Raw genomic sequence first — 16,561 nt, forward strand, 5'->3', positions numbered from 1 at the left:
ATAAAACCAGGTTTATAACATAATTTTCTTCGAAAATTCCTGTACCGAGTCAGGAATAAGACAGCTGTTTTCCACTCGTTCAGTTGGTTGATAACGTTCAATTTTGTCAGTTTTTATGGACTTCTCCTTTCTGGGTTTACCTTGGAATTCGGTTCTTTTGTTTTACTTTTTTGCTTTCATTTTCAACATATAATATAAACTTGTTTGATAAGACTATTAATTTGAAAACTAAAAAAATGAATTTCATCTTCAATTTTTCTCACTTTTTTTATAATCTATCTTCTCTTCTCTTGATGTTTGAAGATATTTCCCTTTCTCTATTAATAAATTGTGGTAATTTATCCAGCTTTCAAAAAATACAAATACTTTTCTTCTGTCTCTGAAACATTTCTTCAATATGTTTATAAATATAATACTTAGTTTGTTGTCTGATATATATAAAAAGAGAGGCGAAGGATACCAAAGAGACATCCAAACTCATAAGTCGAAAATAAACTGACAACGCAATGGCTGAAAAAGAACAAGACAAACAGACAAACAACAGTACACAACACACAACATAGAAAACCAAAGACTGAGCAACACGAACCCCACCAAAAACTTGGGGTGATCTCAGGTGCTCCGGAAGGGTAAGCAGATCCCAATCCACATGTGGCACTCATCGTGTTGCTCATGTTAGTACAAACCCGGTGATAAGTCTAATTTGGTAGGTCACATTCTGGGAAAGGGGGACAGAATTATAGTTACGACATTTGGAACACATCCGTTGTCGTCTGTGAAACGGATATTCCATAACGGTCAACAAACTCGGAACCATCTCGGTGGTGTCGTGATAGCGTGTTCGCCTCGAGTGTGGGAGGTCGTGGGTTCGAACCCCGGCCAGGTCAAACCAAAGACTTCAAAATTGGTATTTGCTGCTTCTCCGTCGGCTCGGGGTCAGAATTATGAGTCCGGGTACGGTGACATGTCTTCCTTCGGACTGTTACCTTGTGAACTAGCACGTTCAAAATCCGACTCACCGTGACGGTCTAGTACAAAGCAGGGTTAATATTCATATTACATTTTAAACATGTTCTCGTCCTGAATATGCATATTAATGTGCCGCTGGACGTTAAACAGCCATCCATCATCATCATCATCATCATCATCATCATCATCATCATCATCATCATCATCATCATCATCATCATCATCATCATCATCATCATCATCATCATCATCATCATCATCATCATCATCATCATCATCATCATCATCATCATCATCATCATCATCATCATCATCATCATCATCATCATCATCATCATCATCATCATCATCATCATCATCATCATCATCATCATCATCATCATCATCATCATCATCATCATCATCATCATCATCATCATCATCATCATCATCATCATCATCATCATCATCATCATCATCATCATCATCATCATCATCATCATCATCATCATCATCATCATCATCATCATCATCATCATCATCATCATCATCATCATCATCATCATCATCATCATCATCATCATCATCATCATCATCATCATCATCATCATCATCATCATCATCCCATCATCATCATCATCATCATCATCCCATCATCATCATCATCATCATCATCATCATCATCATCATCATCATCATCATCATCATCATCATCATCATCATCATCATCATCATCATCATCATCATCAGAGTATGTAATTTTGATATGCCATTCGGTATACCTTGATAAGTGTTGAGTATGTAATTGTGATATGTCATTCGGTATACCTTGATAAGTGTTGAGAATGTAATGTTGATCAGTCATTCTGTATACCTTAATAAGACTTAGTGTTGAATATGTAATTTTGATAAGTCATTCGGTATACCTTGATAAGACTTAATTTTGAGTATGTAATTTTGATAAGTCATTCGGTATACCTTGATAAGACTTAGTGTTGAGTATGTAATTTTGATCAATCATTCGATATACCTTGTATAGTGTTGAGTATTCGATTCTGTCAATTTAATGCACTTCCATATATAACTTGATCAGTCATTCATAAAGCTTTGCAGATTTTGATACCCCCAGAGAAGTATTTCCTGCGGCGAGGTGTGTCGAATTTTGATAATTTTTCTTGTTATGTAACATGAAGAGACAAACATGACGGAATAAAAATGCAGTTGGCAAGTACAATTTTAAATGCTTGTTGTATATATATTCACTGAAAAGAAAGTCGTAACGATACTAAAACTCTGTCTGTAACTTCGCTATACGGAGTGATATCACCATTGTTTTCCCCCATTAGTCTTTTGCTAAATTGGCATTTTTCAAAAAATTAAATTGTGAAGAATTTCTCTTTGTTTCAAATAAAGAATTACTTGGCATGAGAAAAGTTTTATCCTGTCCAGTACTAATGTGAAAATTTCGCATAACATTTCATTACATATAAGATAATAACCATCACCAGAAGTAACCCAATCCAATGTTCATCCCTTTGTTTGTTTTTTACAAGCTTTAGTAACCATGGTAACCATGTCACCTCAAGTTTCTAAAATATTTTATAGAATCATCAAATGAAAAAAGAATGGTGCTTTGAAGCACCCAAAATATATGTTTATGACTCAGAATTTTTTTCTGTAATAAATTGCAGGGTTAACTTCCTACGACTGTCAAATTCAAGGGAATATTTTTTTTCGTATGAAACCCGATGTGAAGTCCTATGATGTTGTAGTATTACACCCAAACACTGTTTTTTTTAAACAAAGTTAGCATTCAGCTTATTAATAATATCTTCCATTTGGTATTTTCTTATCTTTTTAATGGAATATCATGAATTCCTGTATAAATTGTCAAAATTGCTAAATATTTTGTTTCTAAGACCTAAACTGACTGTCCAAAAAATAAAATAATGGAGTACTATATTCAAAACAGTCACTATGATAAATGATTAGGGAACGACCATTTAACTTCAAGGGGGGGGGGGGGGGGGGGGGGTGTTATGGTTTATTCCTAAAAAAAAATTCTGATCCCCAATTTGATAAAAAAAAATATTCTGATCAAGCAGATGACAAAAAAAAATATTCTGAATCCAGATTTTCCCCATACCTTATAGTGTTAAATTTTGAAAAAATAATTTGATTGATAGCGTCGAAAAACTGAATATAAATGTTCGGAAAAAAATTTCTGACTACTAAGAAAAAAAACCATAACCCCCCACCCCCCACCCCTTTAAGTTAAATGGTTGCTCCCTTAGTGTCCAACGGATAATAAGTCATCGTCAATGATATGATATTTGCAACACGACAGACAAACAAACATTTGAATAATAAACCCCAAAACGTTAAAGATTTTATAAATGAATTATTATTATTTTAACAAAGTGTGAAATTTATAAGTTTAACCACAATGTATACTATAGGTGTATTATTTTTTATATGTGAATATATATATATATATTGTTTATATTTGTGTATTAGTAGATTGATTATGTTTTATTCATGTAGTTAATATTGTATGTAGAGAGCCTTATTGAAAATTGGTTTAATCCAAATAAGTTATAACTCTCTTTAAATAAAGATATTATTATTATTATTATTATTATTATTATTATTATTATTATTATTATTATTATTATTATTATTATTATTATTATCAAATGTCACTTCATAAAGTCATACGAAACGAGTTTATGGTGATTATTATATTAAGTAAATTATTGAGCCAATGCATGCATATACTAAACTTATTGCTTTCATCCACGTCAGGATAGTTGTCTCATTGGCAATCATACAACATCTCTTTATTTTCATATTAGTCCCCTGTTTACGTTTATCCATAATGATAACGAACCCGTATTATGCAATCGACAAAACAATTGTTCAAACTTTGGCTTCTTATTAAATTTCATGGTTTTGTGACGAAATTACCGATCGTGACCTTGATAAACAATCAACACAAAATCATGGCGCACGTGAAAAATTAGAGAGATGATAGAGCTATGTTATTTTATTTTATTTTTTGGGGGGTTATATTGTCCATACGTTCCCATTAGTCAATATAACTTCGTCATAAAATTTGTGAAATAATTGGGTGTATTAAGTGTTTTCTTTCAGAATCGATTAATAATATCTTCTTAAGATTCCACGTTTGTTTACTTTTTCATTCATCACGGTTTTCCCTTTCGTACTTGCGGTTGTCAAATGTCTAACAACAGAGGACCTGGTTAAGGTCAATGCATACGGAAAAGATGTCGGCTAATTAGAGTACGGGAAGACAATAACTATACAGCAGTCTATTTGTGAAGATTTGGATGAAATAAAAGATTTTCTGGTAAAAGAGAGACATTTTACACGTATATTATAGTAAAACGTGGCCATTCAAATATACAAAAACATATCATTTTTGTTTGCGTTAAATTTGAAGTATCATATTATTTTAGGCATTTTAGAATTTATTTCCTAATTGTCTTTTCGAAGGTCTAAACTTTTGTAAACGGTACTTTCAGGTGTTAGCTAGCCATTTGACTGCGAAATGTGAAACACGTGTATGTGGGTTTTTTTTAAATCTAAAAATAAAGAATATAAATGAACTTATTGAATTGTAATCTAAAACCTTAATTATCATTTCAAATGTTCATTGTTTAGGTAACAGACGTTTGGCTGATTTTAAGTGATTTTATCAATTAATAGAATATGGTAGAAGACCATAAAAGAAATTATTTTTGAACACCCTGATTAATAGAATTCATTTTAACAAGAAAATTACCAAAACCAGCTATAATATAACACTTAGATAAATACAAGATGCAATACACAAAAAACGAGCAAAACTAGCAAAAAAGGACAGAAGTTTTAACAAGCAAACGAGAAAGGAAACACCAATGACAAACACAAGGTGGACAAATAAAATCTTTTTTAAACTAGGACTAGACGTTTTTTATTCAACATATATTTATTTATCATTAGTTTACCTAAAAAGATCATTTAAAATAATTTAACAAGGTCGCATTAATCTTTACTAAATATAAAAATTGTGAAGATATTATTATTCTTATCAATCATTAGTACGTTGGTGCGCACCAGTACCATCAAAAGAAAATAAAAAATAGAAAATTATTTTTGCACTTTAATTATGCGATTAATTTTCTCTGATGAAGTAATAAATCGGTTTTTTGAATAAACTATTTGATGTTCAAAGTTTATTTAATTTTGACACTGTGAACTTACAGAAGATGCATACATTTTCATGAAAAGGTACATTAAATTATGATATCTGTCAAATTATAAACGATGATATAATTTTCTCTCTAGCTTTTAAAAAAATATTTGCTTAATTATCACATTCAATAGTTAACTTTAGGTCGTGGGAATGTTGAGTCTACAAAATGGAAAATCCACAATAATTATAGTTATCATATAGGTGGAATTATTTTGTGAAATATACATTATATGTACGTTATTCAGGGTTTTCTAATATTCTCTGTCAGTGTTTTATATCCCCTGATATACCATACTGGAGTGTCCTGATTTCAACATTAATGGCAATTCTGTTTTTGTTCACATGGTACATGGGCTCATTTTCTTTGTCAATGTTACCAATCAAATTGCAAGTTTAACCGGGATATTTCACTCCATTTTCATATTATTAGTTATTATGCGTAGATATGGAGATTTCAAGGCGGAGGGTAAGCTGTAGTATTTCAGTATCTTCAAATATAAACGTTTGTAACACATTTAACCCGCGATCTTAGTCCTAATCGGACGATTTTAAGGGAAATTCAGACACAAAGAAAATCATTCGTTGAAAAATGAAATTTTGACATTCATTTTATAACGTGACGTTAAAGTGGACAATTTGCATAACTAGGTTAGAACTCTTATTCATGGACGACAAAGGCGAGTAATGTTTTACTCAGACTATGATATAATGGAACCAAGTGAAAAGCATACAGGATAAACCGTAATTAAAATACAATATTTAATTACAGACATCATGGAGAATTAAGGAATTCCATTTTCAGTGAGACGGCACGGCAACCACATGGATAAGTGTAAAACGGCTGGCATCGTACTTAAATCTCCACCGATACGACGGTTATTCATTTGTTGTTTATGTTTAAATTGTTCCAATGAAAAACCCTGGATAAGTAATCTCCATTCATATCCATATATGGAGATTTTAACACCCTGAAGTACTCCCAATACAACATAAGGCGAGGCATGTCTAATTTCAGTATGGAAGCTTTCAGCGCATATATGCGCGTCACGCATATATGCTCGTCAGTTAAGTTCCTCTGAGTAATGGCTAGCAACACCCGAAACGTATATGGGGTTTTAACAAAGCGTCTTTGACCAATCGAAATCCTAGAGAATTAATAAGCCATGATAAATATTTATATATATGGGTTCAGTAGTTTTAGGAATATGAGACGGAACCGTAATAGATATGAAAGATGCAATCAAAATTCAGAAACTGAATAAATAGAAAACCATGGCAAACAGAATTAAAAGCTATGAGAACAGAAACAACAGTATTCTCGGATGAGAAGGAAAATCAAAACATGACAAATCCATTAGATAATGGATCAATTAAAATGCTTCGTTACATTTTGAAAAAGTAATAGTATGACATTCTGAATAATCCAGACGTCATCACAGAGGACACAGATACTGCGCAGTAAAATTTCCGAAAACTGAAGATGAATTTCGGAATTCAAGACAAAAATTTGTTTTATTCCAATTCTGTTTAAAATGAAGATATTTATCTATCAAAACGTTAGTCTCGGGTGTATAAATATGATGGACTGTTGGCAGAGTGCAGAGATAGAAGATGGCAGACATGGAACTTTCCTGTTGAGGTTGGCTGCAGAGGCTTCCCTGCACAGTCAGTGTGGAGGATGTTTTCTGCAGTTGGAGTGACTGGCCAGAATAGAAGAGCATCAATTCAGAAACTGGGCCAAGCAGCAGAGAAAGCGTCTTGCTGGATATGGATGAAGAGAGACAGTAGTAGCTGGAAACCCACCACCAATGCGCAGTGATTGATCACCACTGTGGACCCCCCATCCTGAGAGTGTACCGAGCTAGGGGTCGAAACACATGATGACGGATGGCCTCGGCTGAGGACATTGATGGTGTTTGCAGTAATTCCCCCAGTACTGTATGTAAGTAACTTGTAATCTGGACCAACCAGTGACTGCTGGGAAAGACTGGCTGACAACCAAGAATAGAATGGTGACGTCTGGAGAGACAGATGGCATTCAGGGAAGACTGAAACAAGGGTGTGAAGGGTTGGCACCCCAACACACTGTTCCTGTGAAGGAACACCATACCAAGCTACAACACAGAATAATGAGCAATACCCCCCAGGGTCTTCCGAGAGGGGGGAGGATGAGAGACCCATTGAGCAGGACAAAACGGTAACAACTCGGCTAATCCAACGGACTTTGACTGGAACAACGGCAGAAACCAAGTGTCATTGTGGGAAGGTTTGCAAGAACTTAAAAGGTTTAAAGATACACCAGGCAAGAACTAAGTGTGGATCTGGGAAGCAGCAGAGGGAACGCACAGTTAACACTGATGAGACGACGGAGGACCACAGCCAAGAAGCACACCACAGTGCTGAGGACCTCTTACCTAATGAAGCTACTCAGATCAACATTGAGGAGGAGCAATGGAATCAAAACCAGCAGAAAACATCAACATTACCTTCAACAGACAGCAGGAAAGAAAAGATACAATGGCCACCAACAGATGATAGGAGATGGGAGATCTTTGATGAAGACCTAGACAAGATCTTAGATAACACACTAACTGGAGATGTACGGAGAAAGATATCATCATTGTCAACATTTATATATGCAGTAGGACAAGAACGATTTGGAGTTAGTAACACCAAAACCAGAGAAGGCACTCAGGGAAACACTAAACATAACAGACGTCAACAAGAAATACAAACACTCAGAACCGAAATAAATGATGTCACAAAGCAGTATAGAAGAGCAAACGAGGAGGAATAAGAAGGGCTGAATGAGCTAAGATCAATACTGAGGGAGAGAAGAAACAATCTACAAAGAGCAGAAAGGATCAGGAAAGCAAGGAGAGAAAGAGGGAAGAAGAGAGCAATGTTTGTTGCCAATCCCTACAAGTTCACCAAAGCAACACTGGATGGAACAAAGGCGGGATCAGTAAAAAGCACAAAAGAGGAAGTGGAAAAACATCTATCAGAGACACACAGTGACGAAAGGCAGTGGGAACATCTAGGATACTGCGAAAGGATAGAAAATGTACCAGAACCTGAATACCAATGAACATTAAGGAACCATCATGGAAAGAAGTGTCAGATGTAGTGAAGAAAGCTAGGTCTGCATCATCACCAGGACCAAATGGCATCCCGTACAAGGTATATAAGAAGTGTCCAAAGATTTTGAAACACCTGTGGAGGCTACTGAAAGTGGTGTGGAGGAAAGGGAAGATACCATCATGTTGGCAGAAAGCAGAGGGGTGTTTTATTCCAAAAGAAGAAAAATCAGAAGACATCACACAATTCCGGACAATTTCCCTCCTAAATGTAGAAGGAAAGATCTTTTTCTCTATCATGGCTAGAAGGATGACATCATATATGACAGATAACAACTATGTAGACACTTCAGTACAGAAGGGCGGAGTACCAGGATTCTCAGGATGCATAGAACATACAAGCATCATTTCACAACTAATTCAAGAGGCCAAAGTGAACAAGAAAGATCTTACAGTAGTATGGTTAGATTTGGCCAATGCATATGGTACTGTTCCTAATATGCTGATACAGCAGTCACTAGATCATTACCATATTCCCGACCACTTTAAGAGAGTAATAAGAAGTTATCTCAGTGGGATTGAGCTGCGGTTTACAACAAGTACATTTACAACAACATGGCAGAAACTACAAAAAGGAATAGTTACTGGATGTACCGTCTCAGTTATCTTGTTTGTCATGGGAATGAATATGATTATTAAATCTGGAGAGAGAGAAACTAAAGGCCCAAAAACATCAACTGATATTAGGCAACCACCAAATAGAGGGTTCATGGACGATTTAACCATCACTACAGATACCCATGTCCAGGCTAGATGGGTGTTAAAGGCCTTGGAAGAGACAGTAACATGGGCAAGGATGGCTTTCAAGCCAAAGAAGTCTAGAGCTCTAATCATAAGAAAAGGGAAGAGCACACACCAAGTTGAACTGAAGGTGCAAGGAGAAGTCATTCCATCAATAATTGACAATCCCATCAAGTGCTTAGGAAAGTGGTATGATGACTCTTTAAGTGACAAAAACAATATCAGGAGAATCGAACAACAGGTTTCAGAGGGAATGAGCAACATTGACAAGACAGGTCTACCAGGGAAATTAAAGGCATGGATATACCAACATGGACTCCTGCCAAGGATATCATGGCCACTTATGTTGTACGAAATTACATTGACAACAGTTGAGAAGCTTGAAAGAACCATCAACAGACACCTTAGGAAATGGTTAGGTGTCCCTCCAAGTTTTACAACTGTAGGACTGTACAGCAGGACCGCTAAGTTGCAGCTACCATTAACATCTATAGTGGAAGAATTCAAAGTTAGCAAAACTCGCCTTGTGATGACACTGAAAGAATCTAGAGATGACAAAGTAAGAACAGCAGGTGTCCAAGTAAGAACAGGACGAAAGTGGTCAGCCTCCAAAGCAGTTTCAGAGGCAGAGAGTAGATTGAGGCATAAAGATATCGTAGGAACAGTGGCAGTAGGACGACAGGGCCTTGGTACATCAAAAGCTTGCTACTGGAAGAACGCTAACACCCAAGAAAGACGAAGTCTAGTCCAAAGAGAGATAAAATCTAGAGAAGAAGAAAACAGACAAGCAAAGACAGCAGAATAAGGGAACCAAGGCGCTTGGTCGAGATGGGAATTAGAACAACGATCCCTTACATGGTCAGAAATATTGCGATATCCTCAATACCAACTACAGTTCCTTCTAAGATCAGTGTATGATGTGTTACCAACACCTACAAATCTGCACAGGTGGAAACTTTCAGAAACACCAGATTGTCCCTTGTGCGGAAACAGAGGAACTTTACAACATGTACTTTCAGGGTGCAATATCGCTCTTACACAGGGGAGATATACATGGCGACACAACCAAGTACTGTGGGAACTTGCTGAAGTTATAGAGAAACAGAGGAAAGATGCAAAACATATTAGAAACAAACCTATCAAGATCCAGTTTGTGAAGGAGGGAGAAGTAGGCCAGAAAAGTAAAAAGAATATATCAGGAATGCTAAATCAGGCGAGAGATTGGCAGTTAGAAGTAGATCTAGGAAAGAAGCTGCAATTTCCTGATATTGTACCTACTAACCTGAGACCAGACATGGTTCTCTGGTCCACCAGCAGTAAAAAAGTGGTAATTATAGAGTTGACGGTTCCCTGGGAGGAGAGATGTGGCGAAGCCAATGAAAGAAAGAGGGCAAAATATGATGGACTGTTGGCAGAGTGCAGAGATAGAGGATGGCAGACATGGAACTTTCCTGTTGAGGTTGGCTGCAGAGGCTTCCCTGCACAGTCAGTGTGGAGGATGTTTTCTGCAGTTGGAGTGACTGGCCAGAATAGAAGAGCATCAATTCAGAAACTGGGCCAAGCAGCAGAGAAAGCGTCTTGCTGGATATGGATGAAGAGAGACAGTAGTAGCTGGAAACCCACCACCAATGCGCAGTGATTGATCACCACTGTGGACCCCCCATCCTGAGAGTGTACCGAGCTAGGGGTCGAAACACATGATGACGGATGGCCTCGGCTGAGGACATTGATGGTGTTTGCAGTAATTCCACCAGTACTGTATGTAAGTAAAAATATACATTATACGATTTTTCTTCATGAAACACGTACTGAAATCGGGATATTTGTATTATAAAATTAAATAACCTAATGATACTCCAGGATTAAGTAACCAACATGATATTGGACAGAAAAACATACCACACCAATCACCAACACTCGACTCCTCTGGAAAAATACAGATACACAAAGGTAGACAAACAAAATTTCTGTGTATCATTGTAGTTGGCAAGACGGCCATTTCACGTTTTCACGTTTTCGCATTTTTCTATTATGACATATCAAAAGGCGAAAACGAACACAGCTCTTTGCATTCATTTTGGAGCAATGTTTTTTTCCTGTTGTATTCCTTTCATATAAAGTTATTTCATTCTACTTGCCAGTGGTACTCAAAGTAATTTCCTGTCCCTGTCAACGTTTCAGATCGTGACACAGATAATCATAACACTACGCAAAAACATTATCGTTCAATTCTTCATTTAATGAAATTTTGCTATACATCAATGATGTGATAGAAGATAAACCGTCGAAATTAAACCCGTCAGTTGAAATTAAGATTGTGGTAGGTTTTGCCAAAATTCATATAATATATTTAATTGTAACGACATTAATTTGATCTATAACATCGAAAAAAAGAGAAGTTATATATTAGATATCATTCAATATAAATGATTTGTAATAAAAATGTTACCAAAACTATATGTTAAGTAATGAACGTAATGTATGTCATAGATAACTATCTTCATTTTAAACAGACAATGCACTTCTTTTAGCGTAAAATTTCATGGAAGATATTTGAAAAAGCAGGCGATGATATAGAGATATGAGGTATTGAAGACAAAAGTCCAATGAATACCAGCAAAAACAAAACCAATTCATTTCAAAGAAACAGAGTTTTTATTGAAAGTCTTCAACTTGAATATGGAAGGAAACAATGAAACTACGGCTCATAGCTGATGATCCCTAGCATTAATTTAGTTTGAAATTAACCCTTACATAATACCCACAACGAGACAAACTAATGAATAATCCTTGTCATTCAAAGTTCGGTTTTTTGAATCTCAACAAAAAACTAAAAACTGGATTTTCCTTCACTGTACTGACTGCGAAAGTTTTACATGTTCGTGGTTTTATATTTCGGTAAAATATTATCTTTTTCGGTATATTAATATTAGATTTAATCATATGTATCATCGTAGTGTTTAATTTGAGGACTTTCCCTCTCATCTTATACCTTTGAGACAGCTATGCCTTTCATCAGCGAAGTTTGATTGTAAGAGATAACGCTATTGCTTTCATTTTTGATTTTATCTAAAAACGGATCAAGTATAGTTTTTTTCAAACTTTCAATTATCTAAAAGGATACGTTTGCTCTTTTTGTTAAAAATGTCACATTCTTTTCGATTTTAAAACTGATAAATATCGGTATTAGATAAACTTCAAGGATATCAGAAAAAAATAGACAGTAACTGCACGCAAACGACGTTTTGATCCATGTTTCCAGCACAAAAAAACTTTCGATAAGTGGGTTATTTGTTAAATCTTCAAATTAGAAGGTAGCAAAGCTCGTGATACCTCCTGAAAAAAAAAATGATTTGCTGAAACAATTATAGTGTTCTTGTTTCAGGACATCAAACATAAAAGTGTTCACATATTGATATTCAACGGAGATCATTTGACCAAAATACACTGTATATGCAAGAGAATGATAATCCCTTTCTTCATGATTAAGTACGAGCGTTAGCGAGTACTTATCATGATGAAAGGGATTATCATTTTCTTACAAACTTAGAATATTGTAAAGTGCTTAATGCTCAAATGATCTCTTGATTGGTTTTATTCAAGAATTTGTTTCATTGTCAATGCAATGTTTATAATTAATGGATGACTTTTAGGCATTTCATTTATGTATTGGTCTTAGTGATGTAAGGATTTACTTTTGATTTGGGAAATTTTAATAATTTGTTTTAGACATGAGATGACACAGCGTTACAATGAAATTGTATAAGTTTCCTAATTGTGAGTATGAGTGTAACTTTTTGTTTATTTACAGTTCAATTTAATAAATTCAAAATCAGAGTTACAACTAAATTGTATTCCATGGCCAATTTTATTCCAGCTCTTTACATTAAATACTACTTAATTAAATAAATGTTAAATGTTGAAAGAAATTGTTTTTTATAGGAAATTCAAACGTATGTACCTATTTCGGAAATGACTATCCTTACTAACTGAGAATACAGTAATCTGAGTTTTGATAAGCGTAATACATGTAGCTAAAGATTTAGGTTATATTTAATTTTAGTTTTCAAAGTCAAACGGTATGAATTGTACTGCACAAGTAAACTTCAAACTTATTTTGATCATTTTTGTTTGTTTCAAAATTCAGCTTTCAATCAATAATCCTTATAAATGTGCTCCAGGCAGTTGTAACTCATTTTATAGAAATTCTTTGATTTGAACAGTAAATAGGCCTAAACAAAAGGATAATCCCTTACTAAGAACATGATTTACATTCATTCTTCACAATTAAGGAACACCAAATTCTACACTTTCATTGGTCGAGAGCACTTTGCTATTTTCTAAATACACAATGGTAAACAGTTATACCACACTTAAATAAATAAATAAATGAGAACAAGGGAAACTTAGTTGAGCTGAAGTTCTTCTGAAAGTGAACTGTATTTTATTGGGGGAATAGAAATTATGAACACTCTGAATAGGTTTAATACATGTTATTGCTAAAGTATGATGGAATCGAATACAAGTTAACACAACTCGCGATGCTTATTTCCCAACAATATAAATATACTAGTAAACATGTCTCAGCAATAATTATATATTCAAGTATTATCATGTGATAACAATACAACTTTAGAAACTGAACCTCTTAAATATTTACACATGCATAATAAATAGAAAATGTATGGAGTTCTTAGAAATCAAATATTGCATATTGAAATAAAAATGAAAAGAAAGAAAGAAAGCTTATTAAAAACATTAGATAAAACTCAAATAAAATAAAGTTGTGATCAATGCAAATTAAGGTGGTACATAACACTACAGGAAAATAACTCTTTAAAATTCAGCTGAACGTTTTAATATACTATGAAATTTAGAGCGAGGGGCTTGCCCCGAGCTCTTAATTTCATAGTATATACGTAATAGTTATACACCGAGGGATAGGTGTGTCTGGATAAGAAACCCCGTCGGCCGGAGGGGTTATATTCAGACACGCCGTATCCCGAGGTGTATAACTAACTTACACCCCATTCTCAACCCTATATATATATATATTTAACATTGATTATTAAATGAAAAAAAAAAGATAGCATATTTATTGACAATATCAAACCATGATTTATAAGAATTCTTTTTTTATTACATGAAACCCCACTAGTAACCTTTCTTTGGTTATCTTCGTTCAAACTTTGACAAGTGAGTATATTTTACAAATGTCAAGTTGTTTTGCATATTCCCGTTAAATCCATGTGCAAATATGGATCAGCAGGTCAAGGTTGACTGTTTCGTGTATTCTTATTACAAAAAAAATACATCATGCTCCTGGTATACAGTTGTCAATATGGACGGGTATAAGACGGACGACATTTTGTGGCAAGCGTTGGATTTGGTAGAAGACTAAAGATAAAGGCAATATTATAACCCAAAGTACTTACCTGTATCAGTTTAATAAACAGATAAAGGTAATCATAACTGTATTTTTTATATCTTACGATTTTATCAAAATCAAAAGCCCCCCCCCTCTTCTCTTCGAGAATAAACAAACATTCATATTCGAACATACTAAGGGATAGATAGGTGTGTCTGCATTAGAAACCCGACTACCAGACACGCTCAACATACAGTATTTAATATTGAGGAACTCCCTTTTTTGGTGCAATCAGGGGCTGACCCAACCGGGGGTTCCAAACTCAAGAGAAAAAGGGGGGGGGGGGGGTCAACCATTCAAATGCATTGATCTTTTAAATAAAAGTCGGGTCGAACCCGCGGAACCCCAACCCCGGATCGGCCACTGGGTAACCGGGGGGGGGGGGGGGCCGGGAGTTAGAATCCCCATTTTTTAAAAGATCAATGCTTTAGAATAGAGACATATGACTGGGATAAAAAAAAAATACATTCAAGCAAAAGAGTATTTAAAGGATTATTTTTGTATTCCATATAGATGCTTATTGGAATTTCCTAAAATGTGTTTTTTTAATATCATGAAACAATTTGGAGTGAACACTATTAGTAATTCCTTATGTTCATGCTATTTAAAAAATAATCAATTTCTATTGTTACGAATAACAATGGACTTTGTTTGCGGGATGTAGAAGCAGGGGTTTCTAGAAACCCCGCTCGTCACACCCTGTGGTCAACATCCATTGTTATTCGTAACAATAGATCTATTCAATTTACACTTGTTTTAGAAATAGAAACTATGAAGTATAACAATAGAACTGGGGTGTAACTTTCTATACACTATCCAATTTAGCACATATTTACAACTTGAGTAATCCTGTAATTAGTCTATTGATATGTTTTGGCTTACTAGGTGTAGCTCATTTACGTAGTTTTGTAAATCTACTCACTAGTATCATTGTAAAATATGTGATTTTACAAGGCCTTGAACTCCAGAATGAAAAGATGGTAGCTGCTGGTGTAAGTATGTCTATTGATATAAAGCGGCGTTTTACGACACAAGTACTTCTTTACATGGTAAGATGACAAAATAAATTGACCAAAAGCAGGCAATAATTAAATTGCAGTGGAAGCTTACATTCTTAAGGTTCATCATAACAAATGGACAAATATGGCCGTATTTTCACCTCAAAAACTACTCTGTGTACAGACTTACCTGTGCAGTTTGGAAAGTTTTAAGGCCTTGTATCCACTAGATATATAAAAGTTAAATCTATTTTGCATATCAGAAAGATAAAATCTTTTTTTGAATATGATGGGCATTTTTTTTCCTTCCTGCAGAAGGTGTAAAAATAAACAAACACCTGAATTGCATTTGATACTGTCCACTCAGTTACTACCTTTAACTCACCTATAGATGTGTAGATATCTATTGTCCATGCCAATCAAGGACAATCAATACAATACAAATCAGTTGTTACCTGAGATGGAGCATCTCAAAGTTATATCCCAACTTAGTTTATTTTTACACCTTCAGCAGGAACGGAAAAAAATGCCCATCATAATCCAAAAAAGATTTTATATTTCTGATATGCAAAATAAATTTAACTTTTATACATCTAGTGGATGCCAGGCCTTAAAACTTTCCAAACTGCACAGGTAAGCCTGTACACAGAGTAGTTTTTGAGGTGAAAATACGGCCATATTTGTCCATTTGTTATGATGAACCTTAAAAACATTTTTCTATTTCACATTAAAACTAAAATTATAATAAATTTTACACATATAGATAGTTTGCAGTGACGGATCCAAAAAGGGGGAGGGGGTTGGTGGTGGAAAACGCCTTTTTCGTGATGATCAATGGGTTGGAACCCCTTTTAAAAATAGCTGTAATTGCCCCATGGGTAGTCTTGTGGATAGTTTACATTCATGAAATATTTGTCACTGGACATTAAGCAACCAATAATCAATCAATTCATGACGAAATAGATCAAATTGCTTTAATTTCCCTTCACAAGGTTTCGTGGTTCACTCTTTTTTGTGTACAAAGTAATTGCATTGAAAATAAATGATTACA

General features: G+C 34.9%; 1 protein-coding gene across 1 annotated transcript; it reads left to right on the top strand.

Moving 5' to 3' along the window:
• Positions 1-8,581: 8,581 nt before the first annotated feature.
• On the top strand, positions 8,582-9,889 carry LOC127720835 (uncharacterized). The gene has a single exon (XM_052227583.1). It carries the CDS (start codon positions 8,582-8,584, stop codon positions 9,887-9,889), a length of 1,308 nt encoding a protein of 435 aa, XP_052083543.1.
• Positions 9,890-16,561: the final 6,672 nt, after the last annotated feature.

The sequence above is a fragment of the Mytilus californianus genome, unplaced genomic scaffold (genome assembly GCF_021869535.1).
Source record: "Mytilus californianus isolate M0D057914Y unplaced genomic scaffold, xbMytCali1.0.p SCAF_11, whole genome shotgun sequence".
Taxonomy (NCBI): Eukaryota; Metazoa; Mollusca; class Bivalvia; order Mytilida; family Mytilidae; genus Mytilus; species Mytilus californianus.